This window comes from Planococcus citri, chromosome 3, assembly GCF_950023065.1.
Source record: "Planococcus citri chromosome 3, ihPlaCitr1.1, whole genome shotgun sequence".
NCBI lineage: Eukaryota > Metazoa > Arthropoda > Insecta > Hemiptera > Pseudococcidae > Planococcus > Planococcus citri.
In genome coordinates, this window is record NC_088679.1 from 72448685 (window position 1) to 72475829 (window position 27145).

The 27145-nt window shown below is 32.5% G+C and overlaps 1 protein-coding gene and 1 long non-coding RNA gene across 2 annotated transcripts in view; one reads left to right on the plus strand and one right to left on the minus strand.

Annotated features, from left to right (window-relative positions):
- LOC135838979 (uncharacterized) overlaps positions 1 to 27145 on the plus strand; it is a 219949-nt gene that overhangs the window by 120356 nt on the left and 72448 nt on the right. The gene's annotated exons all lie outside the window — the stretch shown is intronic.
- On the minus strand, positions 1051 to 14570 carry LOC135838976 (protein hunchback-like). Its single transcript, XM_065354814.1, has 3 exons — positions 14089 to 14570; positions 7855 to 8046; positions 1051 to 3321 (listed from the first exon to the last, which is right to left on the minus strand). Exons 2-3 carry the CDS (start codon positions 8038 to 8040, stop codon positions 1516 to 1518), a joined length of 1992 nt encoding a protein of 663 aa, XP_065210886.1. The 5' UTR covers positions 8041 to 8046; positions 14089 to 14570; the 3' UTR covers positions 1051 to 1515.

The following is a 27145-nucleotide window of genomic DNA, read 5'->3' on the forward strand; positions in this document are numbered from 1 at the left end:
TAAAATTTTTTATATACATAGATTTCGAATTTAATTGTGGTAATTTTACATTTTCCCCTCTTGTACTCATATTTTCCAAACTAAACACCTACGCAAGTTATCCATTTAAGTGAGATAATAATTCTCTGAAATTACGCATTTGAAAAAAAAAATGTATTTGCTTTTATATTTTATGTGTACTACGGACGTACACGACAATATCAGGTTATGACTATATAGAGATGGTTTACAAATTAAAATTGTAAATATTTATACTTAATAATTATCAAGTATTAAAAACAAAAAAAAAAAAAAAGGAAAGAAAAAAGAAAAATACGTAATTCCTATTATACAATTTATAATATGTACTTATATACGAGTAAATATTTACAATTGGAGAAAAAAAAGAGAGGTATGTAGTCATATCATAAGAGAGAAAAAAAATAACAAACTTAAAACATACACGAGAGTATAATAATATAAATCGAACAAATAAAAAAAAAAAGATAATATAGAAAGGGAGATGGAAAAAAAAGGAACTAAAACTTTTTTAAAAAATTCGTAACTTCAATAATACTCCCCAAAAAACACATTAAATGTAAAAAAAAAAAGAAAAAAAACATAAGAAAAACAAAAAAAAATTGGAAAATGACTCTAAAATACATATCAAAAAATAAAAATAAAAATTACACGCGTCAAATGAGTTTAAAAATTATTACATTAAATTGTACAACAACAAAAAGTATTTATATTAAGCGTTTGGAAAATAAAAAGACACTCAGCGAGCCCATAACGAATATGAAGAGGTTAAATTTCTAAAACACGAGTAATTTTTTTCGTCCTAAAAAAAAAATAATAATTTTACGTTGAAGCGAATTTAAATTTTTCGAACAGAAAATGACTCGCGATGACTGAAATATTCTTAGTGACATTTTATGTCCGAATGAAAATTTCCATTTCGAGGATTTTTGGCTAGAAAAAAATCTACTGGTAGATTTATGAATCTCATCTTATATGTAAATAAGATAATGTGATAATCGTTTTAAAAAAATGGAAATTTCTTTAATATAAGAAATATCAGTCATCGCGTAATGAAAAAGAGAAAGCTTAGATACACATAAACAACTATTAGTATCATTACAAACATATATTTTTTTAAAAAGGAATTCGAATCTTTGTAATTACAAAACTAGACACTCTTGAATGATAAATTTATACAAAACTAACGAATCTCTCGATTTTTTTTTTTTTTAAATACAGCTACATCAAATTATCTAAAACTTTATTCTAAATCAGTCAAAAATTTCTCTATAATAATGGAAAAAATATGTAAAATATATGATACAAATAAGTAAATAAAATAAAATCAAAACGCGGATCCCAGATGGAGAAAATGTACGCGACTCGAAACCTTTCCAACTTCGGATGAGATACGCTTGCTCAGGTACAACGATAGTGGTATAAATAAGTAAGTAGGTAATTATGGTAATAAGTTACACGTGAGTGAAAAACAACAGGGGGGAGGGGGAGAGCGGGTTACAAATGCGCTGACGAGATCATATGAGCGTAGAATGCAATATTATCCTCAGTCTTTTTACCGCATCGGTTACAAGTGAATGGATCTGAGTAACCGTGGTAACCCATGTGCATAGTGAACATGACTTGGTTAAAGAACGTTATTTCGCAGAAATCGCAATAGAAGAAATTTTTCTTATCCTTTAACTTTGCGACGATATCGGTTTCGGAGTCGGACGATGGTTGAGGTTTCTCGTCGACTGATCCTGGAGTGGTCGATGAGGTGGTAGAAGTAGTCTCGACGTTGGTTTTGGTCGATGAGCTGGAGAGATTCTGAGGATAATCTTCGTCGTCTGTGGCGTAAATCCTTTGCTTTAATTTAATGGCTACGCCTTTACGACGATTTTTTACGACCGGTGTTGTGTTATTGGTCTCTTGCGTTGTGATGGTGTGCGAAGAGACGGTCAGGTTTAGAGGAGCGTCTTCTATGACGGTCATAGGCGATGGGGTCGTGATCTCTGGTAGACGAGGGGTCGTGCTGGTGGATCTTTTCAGGTCGTAGGCGAGCATGAAGTTGGACGAGGGTGGAGGTGAAACCGAACAGGGTTCGTCGATTGAGGAATGGAACATGTCTTCGTCGTCTGAGCAAGCTTCGTGCTTGATCGACGAGCAATGCTCACGTTGAATCGTATCCATCGTATTTATACCTTTATCGTTGCTCATGATGATGATGTTGTTGTTGTTATTATTATTATGGTTGAATATGGTATTGTTGTTGTTGTTGTTACAGCTGCTGGAGATGTTGTTATTAATATTGGTGATTTTTAGATTATTGTTTAACGTATCGTTGCTATCTTGACTAGTTAAATCGGTAGCTAGGCTTTTGGCCTGATCGGAGAGAGCTGCTGCTGCGGCGGCTGCGGCGAACGGCGTGCCCATGATGGTACTCGGCAATAAAGCCGGAATACGAGCGTTTTCCGGAAAGAAAACATTATTAACCCAAGGTGGGAAACTCTGGAAGGCGTTTAATTGCGGCACAGCTGGCTGGATTGGTGGTTGCTGCTGCGATTGCTGTTGCTGATGCTGTTGTTGCTGCTGTTGATGTTGCTGTTGATGATGATGATGGTGATGTTGATCGTGTTTCTTCGACTTTTGTTTCGGACCTCTGCGATTACCATAGACATCAATGACTGGATTCGGGTTAGGATTACCTTCCGAATCCAGCACCATGCCTGGTTCGTGTCTGTACTTGCGCAAGTGAATTTTCAAGCTATGACAGTATTTAGTACGATAGCTGCAATTAGCGCATCGATACTGATACACATTACTGTGCGATTTCAGATGACTCTTAAGCATTGACTTATTCACGCACACGTACGGGCACTTGTCGCATTTATGAGGTTTGACGCCTTGATGATTCCACATATGGAAATCCAGATGATGTTTGTATTCGGTAGTGAAGGGGCATTCGGGACAGCGTAGAATTTTCTCCGGTTTCATATGAACGGCGTTGTGGGCCCAGTATTCGTGTTTGTTGGTTGTGGTGAAACCGCAAGTGCGACATTTGTGCACCTTGGGCTTACCGTTCGAGCCGGAGCCTTTGCCGCCGCGGTACGAGTCGTCGTCGTGGAATGATGAAGGACTCGCTTGGGAGCTTTCGTTGTCGCTGTTGGAGTACTCCATGCATTGCTGTAGCATGGAGGAGCCGGTGATGGGGAATAAATTCGAGGTTAGGTCTTCGCTACCGGAGCTGCGGCTGGTTTCTTGAGGAGGCGATAGGTTGTCTGCTCCGGTTTCCGAGCCGTAGCTGCTGTTGTCTTCGCCATTCTGCGGGACAGAAGAGAAATAAAGGGGTTAGGTTAGATGCGAGTCGGTGTTGAGATGACGTGTGGTTTGATTATTTTTATCGGGTTACGAGCGTGTTTGGTTTGGTGATTTTATGCCGGGGGGAGGGGGGCAAAATGAGACTGTGGACAGAGTGTGAGGAGGGGCAGAGATGAACTGAGCACAGATGATTTATACTAATTCCAATTTTTGTTTTTTTTTTAACGCAGATATGCCCGTTTTAAAAACTGAAGGGACGAGATTTTCAAAATGAAATTTCAAAAATGATTTTTTGGACAATTTTTTATGACACAAGTGACATATATAACTCCACAATATCAGAAAATTCGTAAAATATCATTTTTCATTCGTTTTAAAATCTCGAACTAAAATTTTTAGCAAGGTTTTCGAGTCGAGGACAATTTACAATCATGAAAATCTCGAGAAAAATGTACCTAGGTGATTTTTATGCTCGATCAGAAATTCTCGATTTACACGCAGATTCTTCAGTTTTTGAAATATAGGCCACCATTACACTTCAGAGCATTTTTTGATTGTACGTGAAATCAGATAGCTATGCCAGAAACCAATCATTTTCATTTTCCTACACATTTCATCTCTTTTTGCTTTCAAATCAGGACAATTTTGGAAAAATTGAATAATCTGAGATGATCAGTTCAACTAATTCATCCTTAGGTACTTGAAGTTCTATTTCATCAAGTTCCTGTCTCAAAAATCAAAATTTATCGTGGAGTGATAAGGAAGCCACAGTATCTTAAATCGAGTTTAAAATTTTGAAATCTATCTTCAATGTCCAAACAGGTGGGTAAGCAGAATAGGCAAAAATTGACTTTTTGGATACGAATTTTCAAAAATACTACTAGAACATCTTTGAAAAAAGTTCTGAAATATATCAAAATTTTTAGATTTTCATTTTTTGGATCCTTGAAAATTTTACAGAATCTTAACACTTTGGATATTGTCATAAAAATAATAATTGTTGACAAAATATTGCATCTATTTTTAATTTGTTATCGATAATCGCATTTACCCTTCTCCCTCACGACCACTTTAAAAAAAAAAAACCATCTCACTTCCAAAATAATCAGCCTATTTTTTACACAACATCGAATGATTATCGAAAAGCGGATTTTTTTACTTAAAAAACAAATTTAAAAGCTTCAAAACTTGACATTTCTCAAAAAAAAAGTACAAAATTGATGAGTTTTTAAAAACAAAAAAATCCAAGAAGGGGAGGGGGAGGGGTTTTTTCAAGATGAAAATTTTTGAAAAGATTATTGATTTAGTAGCTCAGTAAACTTTCAATGTATTTACCTAGTGCCCAGAATTTAAATTTCCAATATTAAAAAAAAACTATCCTTGTTCATTATTCAAGTTTTTTTTTTCAAGTATGAAACATCACATGCTTATTCTAAAAAGAGAATCCTTCGAACTGGCACTCTTTGATTTGAACAAAATCAAGTTAGATCGAAGAGCATTTATCCTAAAAACCCTCGTAACCGAAATTTCAGACGCTCAAGTTAATCTTTGGGTTTTTAGTAAATTTTTAAGAATAAAAAAAGTACAAAAACGTTGTTTTCATGACGATTTTTTTTTTTTAAATTTTGAAAGAATATTTTTTTGAAAGATCAAAAAGATTATATTGGAATTTCCAATACCTACTTATTTTTTTTGAAAAATGATCTCGTTCATTATTCAAGTTTTTTTTTTAAAAATGAAATTTCATCAAAATGCTTATTTTAAAAAGAGAACCCTTCGATTTGAACAAAACCAAGTTAGATCGAAGAGCATTAATTGTCCTAAAAATCCTAGTGTAACCGAAATTTCAGGCGCTCAAGTTTATCTTTGGATTTTTAGCAAATTTTTAAATAAAATAAAAAAAATAAAAAAACGTTTTCATGACGATTTTTTTTTAATTTTGAAAGAATATTTTTTTGAAAGATTGAGAAGATTATTGATTTACCAGCCCAGTGAATTTTGCATGTCTTTAACGCCCGAAATTGAAAAATTGGAATTTCCAATTACTTATTTAAAAAAAAAAATAATAATCTCGTTCATTATTCAAGTTTTTTTTTTTTTTTAATGAAATTTCATCGAATGTACATTCCAAAAAGAGAATCCTTCGATTTGGACAAAACCAAACTATAAGATCGAAGAGCAATTGTTCTCAAACCCTTGTAACCAACATTTTAGGCGCTCAAGTTCATCTTTGGATTTTTAGCGAATTTTTGAAAATAGAAAAATGCAAAAAAATTGTTTTCATGACGATTGTTTGAAATTTTGAAAGAATATTTTTTTTGAAAAATGTAAAATGAACCAGATTTAAAAATCACTTTGATTCAATTTTGCTCCCTCTTCCCCTTAAACATCGAGAAATATTAGTTTTAGTACATTTCTGGAGCCTCCAACGAGTTTTCAATCTTCTCCAGAATTTTAAAATTGCTCTGAAAGAGTTCAAAATGAATTTGGGTGTCTGAAACTTTGATTGATGTTGATTGAGCACCCTCTTGATCATTTCAAGTGTTTACTATGAAATTCCAAAGGCAACAGTATAAGAGTGAATTTTTGACTAATTTGTAAATTCTATAAAAATGAAAAAAGAATCAAAATTTTCAAAAGTGGCATAACGCGAATTACTTTTTTTTAATGAAAATATCCTCGAATCTGGTAGATTACCTTCAAACTCCAGGGAAGTGGTCTTTCGACCACCTTGGAGCCTTCAGATGAGTATAAAATTTCCTACAGAAATCTAAAATTGATTTATTTTGTTTGAACAAAAAAAAATAAATAAAAAAACAACGTTGAAATGATTTTTTTGAATTTAAAATTTTTTAAAAATTCGACTAACCTCCAAAAGTGAAATTTAACACCCAAAATTGGAAGCGCAATAAAATTAACGAATAATGGGCCATTTGTTTCAGAAATGAAGAGGGTAAGGGGTTTCCAAGTTTGGTGTTTTGAAAAGGAAAAAATAGATAATTATTTACCTACCCTAAATTTGTTTTTAAATAGATTTTAGTGTTCAAAACTCGGCCTTTTTTCCCACTTTCCTAAGGTAGGTATCAATTTGGAAATGAATTGAATAAAAGTCTGGGAAAGAAAAAGGTGATTTTTTGAAAAAACTTATAGTAGGTAAGTTTACTTACCTTTTTTCATCTAATTTTCATCAGTTAGATTTTCTAATGGTGAAAGAACTCTCTTTAAAATTTCTTTAACTTCTTTATTTTTGAAATATTTCATGCCATGAAACCCCCTCAAATCTACTCAGCACGTTGAAATTAGGAAAGAAAATAAATTTCAACTTTCCAACCTCGTTAGATATTATTTTATGGAAATTTCAACTTTCAAAAATCTGCTGGAGCCTCCAGAACTGTTCAAAACAATTCGAAATAGTTTCCAATCGATTAGAAGGGTTGAAAATAGGATATAAACCAAATTTCAGCTTTCTACGTCAGTTTGGTAAAATTTTAATTTTTTTGCAATCTGGACTCAAATTTTGATTTCCAAAAATTCATCAAAAATTTTTAAAAACGCATTTATTAGCCCCTGATATTTTGAATCGTGATAATTACATTTTTGTATACTTTTTCAATTCAGCTTTCTCGGGTTCAAAAATGTTTCTGCCAATTTAGAAAATTTCCCTCTTCAGATACTCGCCAAAAAAAAAAAAAAAAAAAAAAACTTCCAAAATAAAGAACACATCTCTCATAAAACAACTAAAAGCTCGACATGACTCATCCTCCTGCACAAAAAAAACTCCTCTGCAAACATTGTAAAAAAGCCTCGACTTACGGACGCCATTTTACACATAAATTCTACGAAACCCTCGCCCGATATTTTTTTTTATATTCCACCCTAATTGATCGCCCCTATAATAACCGCGTGTTTGGATTTGATAAAAAGCGCTCGAGCGGCGGCACGAGAGTCGACGTCGGCCAAATACCAAGAAGAGAAAAAAAAGATCGCATCGTACGTCGAGTCATTTGTCTGCTACCCTTACCCTTGCCCTTGCTTCGTGTGCCAGTCTTAATGGATCAATGGAGCTAATACGATTTACATATTGACTGCATGTATACTTATTCTTCTCCCTACAATCTACATGCCTCACCCTTAGCTAGTTTTTTCCCTCTTTTTTTTTCTTTTGCTTTCATCGGCTCCTCTGATAAGTAACATTTTAGTACATTCAAACTAAAAATGAAGTATAAACCGCGGAAAAGGTAAAAGAAAAAGTGAAAAACACATCAACACACGCGCTCAAAAAAACACCACAATATGACGTGTATTTAAATGAAATCCTTTTTCGTTTGACCATTTCCGGAATTAATAAACACCTGAGTGAGACACGAATGTAAAAAAGGTAAGACAGTTTTCTAGGAGAACCACCCACAGTGAAATCCCAAACAAACATAGACCTTTTTTTAACTATACATATAGTCACTTACTTATTATTATTATAGATTAAAATAAACATAAAAAATGGTGCTATTTTCGACAATAGTTTTCGTGAAAATTTACCTGTACCGGAGATGACGGAGGTCTTTGGTCGTGAGTGTTGTAACTCAGAATACAATTCTGTTGGTCAGTTTCAGGCGACGTTGTCTGAGGCGACTGTCTCCAGTGATGGGTGTCCAGGTTTTGTTGATTGAGTACGCCGTTTGGAGCGTTGATGTTGCAAGAGTTTAACATCGATACCACCATCATTGAAGTCTGTCAACATAACGAGAGAGGAGAAAAAAAAAAGCTCGATTATTATTCATCGTTATAATGAACTTAAAAATAACCTTGGAATGGGACCAAGTTCAAGATATAGGTACCTTTAGACTGTACGTACACGATGGAACATTAAGTTACGTAATTATATCTCTGAGGTAATGAAGGTAAAAGGCGAACCCTTTTTATTTTACTGGAGATTATTTTTGGTTTGGAGGAGGTTTTTGGTTTTTTTTTCATACGTAATGGTTCATGGTTGGATTCTGTAGGATGATGGGAAACAAAATATCTACGAAGGGGATCTACGTATAGCTTATGGTATGTGAATATGGTCGCTGGCGGAATTTATGGAAGTACGAGTATGTAGGCTACACATAAAGACATCAAAAACCAAGTTTCAAGTATTGAATTTATAGCTTCTGTTAATAGTTAGTAGGTATATGAATCGAATTCGTATTTTTTTTTTTAAATCGATGAACTATTCGTAAAGCATTTTTTAATGTTTAGTGTACGCGAGCTGAACATTTTCTTGTACTTGTCAATTGATACGATTCGAAAAAACGTTATCTACATACAAGACTTAAGAGAATAAGTCATAGTCTATTTTTATGGAAGATTCACCTAATTGGTGATTTATTTCCGTTGTTTTTATTCGCAGGAATTTCAAAAATTGGATCAACATTACATACGAATAACGCCCTTGAACAAGTTTAAGTGATTCAAATCGAGTAAATGAATCTAATACGAGTAACTGAAACTGAAGTCTCGGTATAAAATAATCAATTTCGAAGCACGTTCCTCTGAATTAGAAAAAAAATTATGTTTTTTATTTCACGACAAAAATTTAATTGAAAGTGAGATTGTTGTAAAAGTCATTCAAAAGCTACTCGGAGAAGCTTCATCCTGAGGTTCTAAAATAATTGAAAAAACTAAACGCCTTCTACATTCGAGATAGGCAAAATTAATAACTTATTTATTGAGATTTTCTCAATTCAAATCGGATCGCCTTTTTAGAAATTGCTTCGGTTTCTCAAGTAGGCAGATATTGAAATTTACCTAATTGTGAATATTTTGGTACAGGGTGTCTTGAAAAAATTACTACGATGGATCTATTTTGAAGAAAAACAAAAATAGGTACGTCAAATTGAGCTCGTATCATTTTCAAATGCCAGGTAATGACTACGAACAGGCTGAGATCGGTCGAATCTTTGCGATAAAAATGGCTCAAAGGGAGTCGTTAATCAGAAAAAACGTCATTTTTATTCGCAATTAGTCATTTTTTACGCGACCAACTCGAATCGCAATAAAATGTCACATTCAATAAGAGCATAATTGAGTTACATTATTCAAATTTTAAGGATTTCCATCAATGACGTCTCAAAAAAATCTCGAAACCAATGAGAAAGACCTTAGAAAGACATTTTCAAGGGTAATATGTAAATGAGCCAATACTACTCTGCTCATCCCACACCTTCACCTCAAACTCAATTAAATAGGTATCTACCTATCACGAAAACACATAGTTATACCCATCAAGTAGGTATTTCTTTTTCTTTTTTTTTTTTTGATATTTTAACATCCAAAAAAATGAAAATTGCAGAGATTTTTCATGGCTTAGGTTTGGAAAAATATATTGTAGAAATGAGTAGGTACCTACAGAGATCACCTTTGTCTTTTTTTCCAAACTTTTATTAGATACCTATTTGTTTAATTTAATGGAAATTGGGTCTTCTCATCAAGGACTGGAAAAAATAGTGAGGTGAGAATGATATCAAAAGACCCTTGGTGAGAGAAAAATCGAAGTTTTCTGACAATGGTTTCAATGTTTTGGCGATGATATCATGATCTTTTCTTTTCAAAAAAACCCCCTCCAAAAAAGTGAAAACATTGTAAAATTTGGTTTCCCCCTTCTGAATGATATACAATCTAAGGTATCACCAAAAAATGATTTTCATAAAATCATTTTCATTTTGGATTTTTCAAATTACGAAAACGCAGGATACAAAGGGTTTCAGAAGCTCAAATTTTTTTTCAAACTTTCATAAACAATAAAGGACTACAAGAAACAAATTACTCAGCCCAGACTCACCAACAACCCTCGAGGGAAAAACGATGGATGATGGAAAAATGTTCAAAAAAACACGAAAACTTCAAATTAAATACATACAATTGACGAATTTTGTGCATAATTTTTGGAATTTTAGGAATTTTCACTTTTTCAGGTTCATTCTTCATTCAATCAAAACAATCATTTATCCCCCTCCTCCCCCCCCCAAAAATATTACATATAATTTTTGGTCAAAATAACGAAGGAAAAAAAGAACAATTTTATTGAATTGCTTTTGACAATTTTACAATTTTTCTCGAAAGCAAATTGATTGTTTTCTTTGAAATAAAAATTATTTTTTTATTATTTTATAATAAAATATAATCCTCAATAGGCAACTTTTGACAGGTGAACTCGCAAAACTTAATTTCATCATTTTCAGTTCGAATCGTCCATTAGCGATTCTTAGGATTCAATGACTCGAATTGATTCGAATCATCAAATTAAAGTAATGATTTGTAATTCAAGATTTGAAAATTTTTAACGATTCTCGTTCGTGTTTCGAATCAGCCCCCCCCCCCTCTATTCGATTTTTGAACTTTTTTTCTATAGTCAATTTTGATTCTCTCAAGTTTAAACTCAGTTTTGATTAAGTGAGTTTGGACAATAAATAAATTCGCCTATCTTCGAAAAAAGTGGCAGTCGAGAAAAGCAACGAGAGGACAACGCCAGTGATTTTTAAAAAAATGCGATTCGCTACTCGTGATTCGAATCATTGCACACTTCAAATCGTCGAAATTGAAAGTGATTTTTGATCCGAATCAATTTTTATGCGATTCTGCCCACTTCTAATAATTTTCAAACCATCCTATACTTGACCAATACCTTCAGAAAAGTATTCACAATATGAAAATTTTGGCTCATTCCAAAAGCCTATCAACTTTAAAGTTTGCAATTATTTGTTCCCAGAAAATAAATTTAACCAGGTTTCCAGATTTTCAAGTGGAATTCAGTTTTTTAAGGTACCTCTACCTATCATTTTGTCCAAATATACATTCCCCCCCCCCTCATTTATATTTGGTACGTTTGGCTTCGGAAAATTCCTTTTAAAAAAAGGGAGCATTTGGCCTATCGCAAATGGGTCCCTCAAAATGAAGTTTGAAACTTAAAACATTCGGGGTTTCATTTTTTTTTTCAAGGTGAAAATTATCAATTTTTAGAATAAGGCTAGGTAGGTACTCATAAATTTGAAATAATTTTTTTGAAAAGATCATCTCAAAAGACGTCTTGAAATTTTTAAAAATTATGTAGATTAGGTATTGATGTTTTTCCTTATAATTTTTGAGATACGCCCATCCTGCATGCTTTGTTCAAATTGTGATTCATTTTGTCAAAAAGGACATTTTACATGTTAAGTAGGTACACGTAAAATTGAAAGGACAAAATCAAAAAGAAAGTAATCGAAACAGCCAATTCGTGCATTTTTGAAAAATGATCACTCAAAATATAATGAAATTCGATCAAAATTCGCGAATTACATTTTGTCAATTTGATTTTTTGATTAGCAAAACCACGAAATAAGCGAGGCAGAGAGGGAAATTTCCTTAGAGCGTCGATTTTCTGAAAGGTTCAGAAAATGAAAAGCTTAAAATGAATAATGAGAAATGAATTATCATTACAGTTGTCTGTTCTTCGAAATATGTACACGACATAATTGTTGAAATTCAATGATTTTTTCACAAGATAGATTTTCATGGATGAAGGGAAAGGGGTCAAATGAATTTTTCTGGGATCTTTTCGCTCTCTCAGGATTTAAGTTGAACTGCTTAATTAATGAATAAAACTACCAAAATAAAACACGATTATAATGATGCATACATAAACAGATATACAAGGCTGGGATGGTTTGAGGGAAAGGGGAGATTCCCCCAAAAGTCCAGGGTCATCATGGATTGCCATTAATTTGAAGGCAGTGAGGTCAAATATTGATTTATTTTTTACCGATCTGAAACCCCTTCCTCCTTCATTAGGACCAGCTTGAACGTGGTCAAAATATCTACCAAAAAAATTGAAAATAACAGGTGAAAAATCGTTTTGAAAATTCTCAATGGCATTAAGTCTGATTTTACAGTTATTTTTTGAGTTCCTTCCCCCAGCACGCTGCCTTGTGTTGTAGTTGAAAAAAATTCAAAAATGAACACTTCTGGGAGAAAATTAAGTTGCAAAGAGTTCTACAAAGAGCTGGAAAACTCGAGAAAAATACATTTCAAACAAGAGAAATTTGATTTTTAGTACAAATAAAAAAAAAATGAAAGGTACTTTAACGGTTGGAAATTTCATTTGCCTAATTTTTATTTTATTTTAATAACTTGGTACATACTTGAAAATATGTTTCACACTTTGAAGAAAACTGAAAAGTTAACGGATTCAATTCTGATCAGAACCAAAGGGGGAAGGGGGAAGGGGAAAGGGAGGAATTCCTCAAATACCCAAATTTATTCAAAAGGTCAAATCAATGGGCCCGTCAAGAGAGCAATGAATTAACATGACGACCAAAATTTAAAGGAGCCTTTCTTATTTTTTCCTATAGCCTGCCTTGCCTGGATTTTCCACATCAGAACATTATCAATAAATGTTAAATACTTACTTAAAAAGCTACTTTCTTAAAATAATAACACACCATAGTTATCCATTGAAATCGAAAAAAAATCAAATCCACATCCAAACTTCACTCTTCCAGTTTCTCATCTCATTTCATCTTACTCGTCGTAAAAATCTCTCGTAAAGCTTCCATTCGCGTCACATTCTATATCTTTTTATAAGCACGTTTACGTAAAAACAGTCATAAAATACCTAAAAATATTCTCCCAATAGCTACACCTTTGAATGCTTTTCAAAATGGCTAAATTAATTAAGTCTAGTCGAACGTCAGACGTGTAAATAACAAATGAGAGACCTTGCTTTCTCCTATACAGAAAGGTACGGATGAGAACCCCTTCGTAATGTAATAAACCCTTTACCTACCTACCCATTCAAAAGTGTTCGTCTATGCTCGGTGCTATAGGTATACATAGGTAGGTAGATAATTTACTTTTCATTAATACCTGCACTTTATACTCAATTTTAAAGCCTTCGTTTAGCTATACGATCGTGATGGAAAAAATTTCATTCATAAAATGTAAAATACGTTTGGATAAGAGAGGAGTTGGGGAGGAGGTAAATAAATATTTGAATATTGTAAATTAATATCTGCTCTATGGGTTTTTTTATTTTATAATGAGAATGAACTTTTTTATCAGTCAACTTTGGACCTTTAAATATCAAAGGAATTATGATAAGGATAGAGTTGAGCTATCGATGGATGTAACGTAACATAAGGTAGGTAATTGCAAGTGGTTTAAATTGGAGGAATACCTACCATAAATAGGTAAACACAATCAATAATATTTCTTTTAGTTCGAAACAGCTAATTTGGGCAAAATTCGGTGCAATTGTGCATCAACACATAGATCAACTCATCAATGGAAACTTTCATCTTCTCGAATCAAATTCAAAGTCACAATAATTTTAAAAATTACTCCAAAATTGAAAAAACCAAAAACAGGTAGGTATTAAGGTAAATATTTCTTTCAGTTTGAAAAATATAATCAAATTTGGCCATAATTTGATGCAATTTTGAATCAAAACATTCATCAACTCATTACTGAAAACTTTCATCTCCTCAAATCAAATTCAAAGTCATATTAATTTTAAAAATCACTCTAAAATTGATAAAGCCAAAACTACGCAAATATTTATTTTCGTTTAAAAAATGAAATCAAATTTCAGCATAATTTGATGCAATTTTCAATCACCACATTCATCATCTCATCAATGAAAACTTTCATCTTCTCGAATCAAATCCAAAGTCATCGTACAACAAATAATAATTCTAAAAAAAAACTACTCTTTAAACTGATAAAACAGTAAAAAAATATCGTAAAAAAACTCACTTTTTTCCACACTAATTGGCAACAAGGAACATGCACGAACACAAAATTAAGAATATCCGATCACAGTATCGATAATACATGAACGTTGTCTACAAAGGTTCTTCACTTCTGAACTACTATCAATACATGTAATAAAACAGAACGCACTATCTCTAATGTCTATTCTCGAAAAGAAGAAGAGGTTGAGAAAAAAAAACCAACTAAAGCACACGCGTATTTAGTGTAAACTATAAGATAGGTAGTAATTACAACTGTCGAAAAAAACAAGTCAAAACGAGAGAATACATAACGTCGAAATGTACGAGTACTGTGAAAAAAATGTCATAATTGTGGAAAGAGCACGCCGACAACTGTTCGAGTAGGCTTCGTTGGGAAACACATCCGTTTAGAATATAAAACCACCCCCTGCTCGGAACTCACCACCGTATACTCCTATGACCTACCCGAAAATATGCCCCCCACTAAAGGCCGGCTATAACTCCGCCCACAGCGTCCACTACACACCGTTGCTCGTACATTGTTATTAAAATATTACCCTTTTGCTACGTACCGTACGTCTACTACTCTTTTGTACATTGTACGTCAATTTTTACTAGCTATATTCCAATCTCAAAGGCACTCTATCGTTCTTTTCATATCTCTTTGGTATTTTTTTTAATCTTTTTTTTTTGCTCAATTAAATGAAACCAGTTTTGAAGACGAATTGACATTTTAGAAAGCTGCTAAAATGCAGTTTGGTAACAGCTAATTACTCCTATTAAGCCTTTAGAGCCCTCGTTATCGTTGGTATTTTCTAGGAATTAATGTATAGTGTATTACTTGCACGATAACATCCTTTTACACAAAAAGCCCAGGATTTTGTTAAACGGTACTTACACGTTAGGTACTGGAGTTTATAGGTTTTTTGTTTTTTTTTTTAAATAATTATTTTTCTTATCTTTTTTGCGAATTGCAAGCTGATGATAAGATCGAGATAAGAGATTATAAAATTGAAGGCATCACAATCTACATACATAGATAGGTTATCATCTGTTTTTAACCGAAAAAAAAAAAAAAAAAACGTTGGGCGAGTAATTTCGTCGCATCTCGAATCGGACAATCTCGATTCTCTCGTCGAGTTCATTGAAATTTTTATTTATGGATGTTTATGTATCATTTTAAAGCGAAAAATAGCCTTTGAAAAGCATGAACTAAAACCAAGCTATATGTTATTCAACCTCGTTTTGGTAATTTGAGCCTGTTTTGACGACACAATGTTGAAATTTTCTCCCTACTTTCTCGTTGGCTATCTTGAGAGCAACTTTTTGAAGGCATTTTTCTGAGAATACTCTAGTGTTCTATTGAAGCAGTTTTTGTGAGTGATAGGACTTGGATTGAGGGGGAAAGAATGCGCGGTTTCCTCCCCCTCCCCTGTTGGTATTTATTGTCAAATTGAGAAAGGATTTATTCAAATAGAAGTGATCGAGCGACGCTCTTTGGGAGTCGAGGAGAATGTTAGGTACCTCTATACTTATGCTAATTTTTGTCTCAATTTTTTTCAATTTTTTTTGCCACAAGATGATTTTTTATTTTTTTAAACAATTAATACAAGTGAAAGAAAGAAATCCCACGTGGTGCTGAACTGCTGATAGAACGATTATTGACGATAATTTCTCTTCACCTGCTTTATGGATCACGTGTTGATGCATTTTATTATTTTTTTTTCATCGAAAGAAATATTTTTTTTCTAAAATTGACTACCTACCTATAATTATATAGGAAAATTAATCCCTTATCGACGATCAAGAAATTATTTCCATATACTCCAATCCCTCCCCTTTCCATAAATTTGAGATACATATTTCTAAAATTCTTTGTCACTGGGCGAGATTCAAAATGAATTACCTACCCCAACACCTCATCAAAAAGATCATGTTATCTTCTCAGCTCCCAATTGCAATTTGTATAAAAAGGAGGCTATGAGGAAATAAAGACCACATCACTAAAGGGTTAAATCCAGAAAATAAATGCATTTTCAAATTCCCCCTCGATCTCAAATTTACCACGAATCAACATAATATGTCATGCACCCACAATTTTTTTATTTTTAACACGAGAATGCAAGAAAGGGTGCTGAAGGAAGGGACTCAAAAAATAACTGTAAAATCAGACTCAAATGCCCTTGAAAATTTTCAAAACGATTCATCATCAGTTATTTTGAATTTTTTTGGTATATTTGATCACGTTGAAACTGGCTCTGGTGGAGAAGGAGGGTGCATCAGATCAGCCAAAAATTAATCTTCAAATTAGTGGAAATCCATAACAACCCTGAACTTTTGGGGGATTTTTCAGATTTTCGATTAAGATTGGGGACCATTAACCTTATTGACACCCCTCCCTCCCCTCTTAAAAATATATATTGAGATTTCATTTTGAAAATTAATTTATTAAAAATATATTTAAGCGAATAAGGGTCTTTAATTGAATTTTTTTATATTTATAGCTTTCATGCAGTCTTTCGATTAAGTCATATTGGTGCAAAAATTACAAGCCTCCCCTCCCTTCCTCTCGAAGTGAGAAAATTTACTATTAGATAAATAAAAATCTAGAAAAAGAGATGTCGACTGTTTTTGTTTTTGAGGGGGAGGGAGGGGGTGAAGTTGGAAGCAAAATTGTATTTTTTCCATACCACCTCAATTTATCTATTTGCTTTGTTTTTGGAATCATTGACATGTCGATGTCGAAGCAACTCTGTTAGGATGGTGGAAAGGGTCAAGAGGTCAAAGAGGTGATCCAAATTTTATTATACCCAGGGCTTTTCGTATGGGGGAGCGCAGGGGGACGCTGACCCCCCCCCAGAAAAGTTCAAAAGTATCGAAAAATTCCCATAAAAATTTTAAAAAATGAACGAATTTGAAATAGATGAAAAAATTAATAAATTTTGGTAACTTTTCAAAAAATTTTGAATCAAGTATCAGAATATTAAAATGCGAAAACGAGATCAGAATTACGATGAAAATTTGGAAATTGCTCTAAATCTGAAATTTAGCATTCAAGTTTGTACCTCAGTACTTACCTTGTATGTACTTGAGTTAAAACAAAAGTTGGGTACTTTTTTATAATTCTGAAAATAACAATAATAAAATAATTTGGTGTACTTAGCTACTTCAATTTTTTTCTCAAAAATTCAAATTATGTACAGTGGCGGGGGGGGGGGGTATGAAAATTAGGGACTTGCTACTTCAATTTAGCGTCCCCTCTGAAAACAAATACAAAAAAAGACCTGATTATACCTATTGAAAATTGGATTTTTGAAGTAATTATCAGGTAAGTATTCGTATTCTACGAGTAAATGCAAAGAAAAGAGCCTTTTAAATTTGATAAAAATTTCTGGAAATTTATACCTCCATCTTCCAAGAGAGGCATTTATACTAAAATGAGTCATTTTTGGCTTTTTTTTTTTGAGAAATTGGGCTGGGGAATTCTAAGAAAGTTTGGCTGTTTTAGGACGATATCAATTAGTTTTGAGAGGGAAATTTTGGCATTCTCATTCGAAACCTCATTTGTCCATCAGAGTTTCAAATTTTGGAATCTACCTACTAGATAAAAAATTTGTTTGATGAGAGAGTAATTGATCGTGTTTTACTTTGTTAGTCATTTAGAAAATTCGAGAAAACAGTTTTTGTAATTTTTTCACTTATATGGCAGTTCATAAAACTTCATAAGTGATATCTATACCTATACCTAGTGCAAAAGATCTTTAGCCAGACGTAGAGTAACACAGGTTAAGCTCTTGTTGGCAAAAAGCTTCGCTCTTATTGAAAAAAAATACGAATTTCGAACAAAAAATTAGAAAAATTTCTGAAACAAAAACGAAAAAATGTTAATTAAAAAAACTTCTAAAGGATGTTTGATAAAAATTCAAATGCTAAATTTAAAAAAAAAAATACCTACCATGGATCCAAATTTGCTCACAAATTAACCACAGAAAAAATTTGAATAAAAATGGAAAAATGTGGCCAATTTGACCATATTCTATAGGTATGCTTTTAATCTAAAAAAAAAAAAAAATGATGATAAAAAATAAAAAACGATCTTGTGCTCGAAATAAGAAAATATATTTTATCATGTTTCCTTTTTTTTGAATGAGGGGGGGAAGGGGCTCGAGAGCTATCCACGATAAAAATGTCAGATTTTCAATAACAGAATTCAGTCATTGAAATTATTCAACGTCTATAAAAAGGTCATTTTTCGTCAACATGGTTGAAAAAAAAATGAGAAAAAAATCAACTGAGCAGCCAAAACTTTGTAAATGATTATTTTTTTGGTCATGTGTATTTTTATTTTTCCAAAATTTACCCTTAACTTCTTAAATTCCACTGGCTTTGAAGGGAAAAATCCTCTATGAAAATTTTTTACTTCGAAACATGACACCCTATAAGTAAGTATAATAATCAACCACCATCAAGAAAAAATTCCAAAACAACATCATTTTTCGATTTTATGTAAGTAAAGCACTCACTTATGTGTATACCTGCTTAAATTTTGAAATTTGAAACTCTATAGTAGACGAATGATAGTCTGAGTAAGAAGAGTCAGGCATGTAAAATTTTCCCCATGGTTTTTTGTGACATCTTCCCCCCTCCCTCCCTCCCTCCCTCCCTCCCTCCCTCCTCCTCCTCCTCCTCCTCCTCCTCCTCCTCCTCCTCCTCCACAATTTTTCAATAAAAGTCAAAAACGACTCTAGAATTATCCTAATTTTTTTATCAGACCAAAAAAATTGCTAACGTAATTTATTTTGACCAACATTTTCCAGAATTCGAAAGGATAATTCATCCCTTTCCCTTGAAAATATAATTTTACAAAGTTATACAATTTTCAAAAATGCTTCTCAACCCTCCCCAACAATACATGGCACATTTCTACAATCAATAAGTAACTATATACCCTGCAAATCTTCTTCAATTTTTCAATAAGCCTAATCCTACATTTGGGCTTGCTGGTGTTTAAAACTTTTGCAATAGGTACCTAGGTAAATCCACATCCAAGGGACCGTTATGGGTGAGATCTCGAAAAAAACAAAAAGAAATTCTTTAGAAATCGATTCCAGTATGTAACTGTACAGTCTCAGACGCAGACACTCACCAGTAAGTAGCCATGAGGTAGCATCCGTTATCTATTGTTCAATAGGCTTATTCGACTTCCAAAAAATATATCCGGTTTGTTTTGAATAAAAAGTTAACGCCAAAATTATCAGAAAATAATAAAAGCGTCACCGACTCAATAGATAACCAGTTCCTGGCGAAGTCTGCTAATGATCTAAAGGCACCCTTGTTCTTGGAAATTTACATGTTTAAAAACGTCAAAAAAATTGCCACATTCATCGTATACCTATGCATTAGACCACAGCAAGTGTATAAGTACTAAAATATAAATAGAAAATTCTGAAAATTATTTACAGTTTTCTCTTCCCATACATGAGTCTCTGTATTGAAAGAACAAAAGAGTTGAGAAAAAAAAAGGCATGTAATTTGTCTTCATATCCACTCGGAAACAATTCATTTGTATACTTTCGACATACTTACCTGCGCGAGTAGTGGAGTACTACCCACCAGGAAAAAGCCAGCACAATAAAAAACACAACAAAGCAAAAACAAAAAAAAAACTAGACCAGTCGACCATTTCGCAGTCCGACTGACCCATTTTTTAATCTTTTTCTCATCCTTTAACAAAAGAATCAATCAGCTCGCACCTCTCTACCCTGCCACCCTCAGTTCTATTTGATAAAAAAACCATCATCTTCACACATGTGTTTTTATACTACTACGTATCCTGGTTATATTTACTGTACATTTATGGTGAAAAAAAAAACCACAACGACTCGGATATCGAATTCGAAACCACGAAATTCTTTATAACAGTCTGTGTAGTGTAGATTAAATAGTGCATAAGAAAGTTTGTATTTTCACGCGAGAACGTATTGTCCACAGCCAAAGCATCCAGTTAATTCAAAAGCCATCTTCGTTCTTCGCACCAGATTCTAAGATGACTTTGTGCAGATTATTGTTTACCTCGGCAGGACATGCTGGAGTTTTGGATGGACACTTTCACGAGATGAAAAAAATTAGAAAGATTTTTTCACTAAAAAAATAATCCACCGGAGTTTATTTATATTTAAAACATACTACGAGAGTTTTCGAAGACCACCCCGAACCCGGATAGCTGAAAGTGGTGAAATTTCCGTAATTTGTCCTCTTTTTTTTTCAGGTTACCTACCCTTTTGTGTACATATAATCGATGAGAAGAGAAAAGAAAAAGTTTATATATTCGCGATGACGAGGACGAAGGACGTGTTGTCTTTGAAAATGGAATTCTATTCTACGCTACCGCGGTGTCAACTTGGAAAAAAGCGGTGAGAAGAAACGAATATCTATACGAGAAAGTATCCTACGAATGTTGATCTTTTAATACTTGTAGCTTCTCAAGAATCAAGCCATAATTAATAGACGCGTTTTTGGAGAAAAAAAGCCCATTCGAGCCATAGTCAACAAGCTGTACAGGGCGACGTCGAACGAATATTCCGCCTTAAATTTCCAAATATATCACCAAATTGTGTTGTGTCGTTGTCGAGTGTGTGAGAAAAAAATATCTAAAAATACCGATATTCTGTTCGGTTCATTAATTAGCATTAATTTATTACACGCCTTCGTATGAGATGTAGATGAAAAGAGAGACTAGTATGAGTCTATGAGACGCTAAGGTTGTTTTAAAAATGCTTAATAACTCGATAAATCGATCCGTTCGAACAATGTAATAAATTTTTAATTTGTTGAATAGATAATTTCGTAGTCATAATTTTTTTTTTTTTTTTTTTGCAAATTACTCGAGTAAGGACTTTGCGACGAAAATTTCTAATTTTTTGAATAATCTCGTAGTCGTAATTTGTAATTTTTATAGTTTTTTTTTTTTTTTTTTTTTTTTTTTTACAAAATTTGTTACTCGAGTAAGGACTTTGCGACGAAATATTTCTAATTTTTTAAATAATCTCGTAGTCGTAATTTTTATAGTTTTTTTTTTTTTTTTTTTTTTTTTTTTACAAAATTTGTAACTCGACTTGCGACTTGGGGGACTTTGAAACGTAATATTTTTACGACTCGCACGACAATATCTATAATCCTATCGTAGTTGAATTTTCATATTTTCGATTTTTTTCGCTATTTTCGCTTTTTGCAAAATTAACTTTCGGAAAGCTGATGGCGAAAATCAAAGTACGTATAAAATATAGAATTTTACGATTTACCAGTTATTTTTTTTTTTTATATTTTCTTTTTTCTTGGTCGTTTTTTCCACCCTCTTTGCTTTTCTTTTTGCGATATATACGAGTACATTTGTGTGCGAGTGTAGATATATGTATGTATGTGCGTTATGTTGGAAAAATAGCGTACGTCGTTCCGCGTACCTCGTCTGGTCCGTACGTTCGAGCCGAGCGGTGTAGGTGAATCGACCACTCCTCGATATAATTAAACCCCTTCGGAATAAAACTGCCTACATGCGCTCTATAAGCGAGACGCCATTTTCGTTTATTTTTTGCGTTCGATCGCATTTTTTTTTATAACGTAATAAAAAACTACCCTTTCTACTGGGCGTTATTCGACCAATGGCGTGACTTTATAAAATGTTCCTTTTTTTTTATCCCGTCGAGCGAAGAAGAAGAAGTTCGCGTTCGTGCCAACAATTTTACGAATCGTGTTCGCAGTTTGGTGCAGAGTCGAGCAAAGTGAGCTAAGGGTGGGATTGGTATGTGAAAGGGTGTTCTGTGGAGAAAGTGGAGAAAGAAGGGTGTTTATGGAAGGGTTGGAGGGAGTTTTGGTTTTCTTTTTGGTGAGGGGGTAGGATTTCGGATATTATTTTTTTCAGACTACAACAGTCTTACCTACTTAAGCGAAATTACCTAGGGATCTGTGTGTTTTTTCAAAATGAAAGGTACCTAGGCTACTTATTGCCCATATATTTAAAAAATTTTGACGACAAAAAAAATTGGTGCAAACTGCAGATTTTGGATTTTCCACATCAAAAGTCAAAACCGAGGGAAAGTGTCGCCAATCCTTAAGATCTGTCTTGAAATTGCAAGATTTTCTATTCGTTCAATTTTTTTTAAAATTTAAAAATTGTGAAAAGAAATCGCTCAATTTTTTTAAATGTTATCAGAATTTCACTTCATGAACCAGAAATTTCTAGAAGTTTTCATGTCTCGAATTTTTATGTTTTTTTTATCGTAAGTTGATAAATTTTATTTGCCTTTTCAGCTTTTTCCCTAAAAATCAAGATGTGTAATCAAGCACTGTCATTTCAATATACTCTTGTTTCTTGTTGATTGTCTTCCTCAAAATTTATTTTCCATTTTCCCTGCTATTATTTTTGTTTCATTATTTTTTTAAATATTAAGAAATGGCTATAGGTAGGTATATACTTATCTACTTAGAAAAAAACTGTTTCTGTTCTAATAGAAAAAAAAAGAAAAATCTTATTTTTTTTTAATGTTTGAAAACTTGGGCATGATACAACTGTTTAATGTTTACATCGTCGTAGCAAAAACTTTCAGTTTTTTTCTTCTTTTTTTTTCTTTCATAAAAACCAGCAGCTTTATGGTAATTTGTTAAAATCAGAGGGGAGGAGGGAGGGGCCCAATTCGAAAAATTAACAAAAATCGTTCAATGAAGTTCAGTTTTTAAATTTTTGTTCGAAATATTTATAAAATGAGGGATGTTAGGAAGAAAAATCTGTACATCTGCCTTCTCTATAGATAAAAATTTCATGCCTAAGGTACGTATAAGTCCTTTTTCAATTACTTTTTTCGTAAAACGCTGGGCTTTTTCCTAAAACCAATTTGTTGGGATGAAGAAATTGAGAAAATTTGAAACTTATCATAGCATAAACATTTGAATTGAGTTGAATCTTACAAACTTTTACTCAATATAGGTAAACTAAAAAAAAAAATCCAATTAAGTAGGTATTAAGTGATAATGAACCACTTCAAAAGTGGAAAATTTTTTTAAAATTCTTTTTGAGGGAGGCGGGGGGGGGGGAAGCGAAGGTTCAAGGAAAAAAATGAAGGGAAGAAAAAAAATCAAATTCTTATAATTTTTGCAGAAAATTGCAACATCGTTGTCGTATGATAAAATTTCAGTTCATACCTAAATGTACATCCCAACCTATTCAAATAGGCCAAGTAGGTACCTATAAAAACATTGGCAATTGCCCTAATTGATAAAATTTCAATGAAATTTGTCAAAAATGTGTGAAAAAAATGTTAAGATGTAAAAATACTCAAAAAAGCAATACCTGAAAACACGACAAATCACCAAAAAATAATGAAACATTAGTCAATAATTAATTGAAAATTATTGAAAAAAGTTTGAAATATGTTTTAATTATGAAACAAAAAAAAAAAAAAATTTAAAAAGAATTGAATTAACATAACACTGAGCAAATAAATACTTGGTTAAATTTGAACAAAATTCTGCAAAAATACACGAAAAGTATTTGAATTTGTGTTGAAGTGATGTAAAGTAAATCACCAAAAAATAATGAAACTTCAGTAAAATTAGCCAAAAATGCACGAAAAAGTGGTAAAAATAATCTGCTAAAATGATTAAAAACACTAAAAAAAATTTAAATTATTGAAAATTGGCAAAAAAGTAATGAAATTGGGATAAAATTGACCGAAAATGCACGAAAAAGTGTTGAAACTGCATAAAAACACGAATCAAAGTAAATTAAAATTTCAATTTTTTACAAGTTTTATAAAAATTTTAGTAGTTTGCGGTATAAAATTGGCAAAAAAGTAATGAAATTGGGATAAAACTGACCAAAAATGCACGAAAAAGTGTTGAAATTGCAAATAAACACGAATTAAAGTCAATTAAAATTTCAATTTTTTCCAAATTTTATAAAAATTTTAGTACTTAGTTTGCGGTATATTTCTTTAATTTAAGGGTTCTGTTTTTTTTTTGTTTTGTCTTTTTATGTAATATTGCATTTGCATGTTTTCATCACTGTTTGATTCACGATTTTGTTAGAAATTGATTGCATTTTTTGCAAATTTTTTTTTACGTTTACATATGAAAAGTTTTAAATTTTAACAATATTTTAGGTGAGACAATTTTAGTTAAATTTTGCGAAATGTTCAAATTTTCTCAGTTTTGTCGAGTTTTTACTTGTGTTTTGAAGAGGTTTCAAACGATCGACTGCATATTTCATCATTGAAAAATTGTTTTCAAATATTCATAACGTTTTTGAACTAATTTAAGGCTGTTTGGTATGAAAATGACGTCAAAATTGTGGAGACCTCTAAGGTATAGAAAACACTTTTTATGTAAAATACCTACTTACTCAATTTATGGGATTTTTTTTTTAGTAAAAACGTCTGTCTTCAATTAATTTGAATCAAAAATTTAACCAAGTTTTTTTTGAGCATGTCAAGTTCATTTCAAGTATTAGATTTTCACTGAAGTTCATTTTTTTCCTGCATAAAAATAGCCCATTTTGTGGTTTAAAATTGGACAAGGTCGTTCAACATTTTTTTCCTACCAGAATCTGATGAAATTTTAGTAGACCAATAATTTTACAAAGTTCTGAAAAAATTGCACAAAACGTAATTAAAATTTCTCTTAAACAGAAGTAAAAATATAAAAAACGTTAAAAAGTGAACTTTAAAGACAAAATTAATGAAATTTTGGCAAAATTTGTCAAAATTACACCATAAAGTGTTGAGTAAACGATTTTAAAATGATGAATAAATATTCAAAAATGCATTCTAAATCATCATAAAAAATAATTTATTCAGAGTTAACTTAGTCTGACATAAATCTTAGTTTGGTAAGTTGCCCGGAAAAAAAGTCAGTGGTTCCCAAAATGATATCAATACGATTTGATTTTTTGAAATAAAAATCATATTAGAAAATGGAATAAAATGGATCGACCAATTCCTTTTATAGTACTTATTGTTACAGGTAGGTATCTTAACTAATAAGAGGTAGGTATAAGTATGATTCAAGGGGAAAGTTTTGTTGACCAAAATTGAGCATTTTGGTCGGAAACTGAAAATATCATTTTTTTCACATTTTCGAAGGTCGTTCATTTGCATGAAAATTTTTGAAAAAATGGGTTTATGTTGTAGAAGTACATCTAGATGAGATATTTCCATCGAATAACTCTTGAGAGTATCTAAGGATTGAGAAAATTCTGTTGGAAACTGCCAAAAAAAAAGAAATTTCAAACAGAAATGTCAATTTCATCTCTTTTGGAAGAGTTAGGGAGTGAAACTTACAGTGATCTGGAAATTTTTCATGAGGTTTTGGACCACAAGGACCACTTTTCTCTGGTTAATTTCACAATCTCTATCGTTTTAATGAAGAGTTTGGGGAATGAAAATAAGAAAAAATTCATCTAATATAATAGTAATAATGGAATTTTGATTATTACAATTTCTTCATGAATTTTCAATCATTAAATAGGCATTCAAATAATTTATTCGCAGAATTTTTTTATCAAGCAAGTTCTTCTATGTAGTTTTTTTGTTTTTTTTTTATTTTTTTTTAAATTTATATCATGGAAATTTGAAATTTGGTTTAAATATTATAATGCAATTGAAGGCCAAAAGTAGAACACCCTTTTACTACCTAAAAAAAAAAAAAATTTAAAATGAAAATTCGAGGAAAAAAATTATAAAATTGAACATAAAATGTCAAGTTCGCCAATTCTTCAACGGCCACGTCCCACCCTATCAAAAATACCATTTTTTGACAATTATAAAATTAAAAGCAAAAGTTCGTCGATTCTATTTCTTATTTGATTGGTAATTTTATACGAATCGTCATTCGTATAACCATAACGATAAAATCGTAAATTTTTAGAATCACTGAAATGCAGTAGATTAACCATATGGATATTCGCATCGGCTGATATAAAACTACTGATAAGACTAACTAAAAAGAACCACGGCTCGGAGCTTTCTCACTTCGTATGCTCACTAGATTACTTCGAAACATGCATGGGTGGAAAAAAGTCCTCGCTATGAAATCCAATTACCTAGACTTTATATTTGCTCAGTGCTCACATTATAGCTTTTAATTTTCGATTGAATCAACATTTGCTAATGATGTGGAATACATCGAGCATATTTTGAGGCAAAATCTGACCACTAAAGGGATCAGGTATATATAGCTATTCTGAGATTGGAAATTTCCCAGTCAAATATTCATAGTGCAAGTTTGAAATTTAAAAAAAAAAATAAAAAAATATGGATGGGATGATAAAATCAACATTTGGAACCAAAATGTGACATTATTATGTTCGTTCAAAGCAAACAATAAAATCTACATCCGATCGGATTCTAAAACACCCCAAATAGAGAAAAAACTCCCCCATCCAAAAAAAAAAATTTCCATCGAAACGCCCGAAGCGTCTACGACACACGGTACGCCTTCGTTCGACTCGAGCCATTCGGTCTCGAGCGCCATTTTGCGCTCATAACCTTTAAAAATCAATAATTCAAAATAACGCAAGCCTATAAGACGCGTTAAAAAACCCAGTATAAAAAAAAACTCGGCTCGGAGTGTTCTAGAAAATGCGAACGTAACTTTAACTCTTCCCCTAAAATATCAGCGGCTTTACAGTTGGCTCCCCTTTCTTAGTAATACCATTCAGCCCTTTATATAATATTAGTTACGACGACGTCGTCGCAGGGCTTGCTGGCTTGCTTCGGCGAATACGTACATGAGGCGAAGCGACGACGATGAAGGTACCCCTTTGAAAGCCCTTTTTAACTTGGCACCCTTTACCGTCCTTACGCCTATTACGCGCACCTCCCCCGCACAACACAATGTGAAAGGGGGCCCTCTTGAAAACGCTTCGTTACATTCAACGCTACATTAATATTCCTCGGTGGGTTAAAGGTTTGTCATCTAGTTTTTATTTTTTCGTCGTGTCTCTCCACTTCGTCTCCGCTCCGGTGTTTCTATTTTAACTCAACCCTCTCTTACCCGTAGTATAGCTTCGATTATATCGATGGAATCGA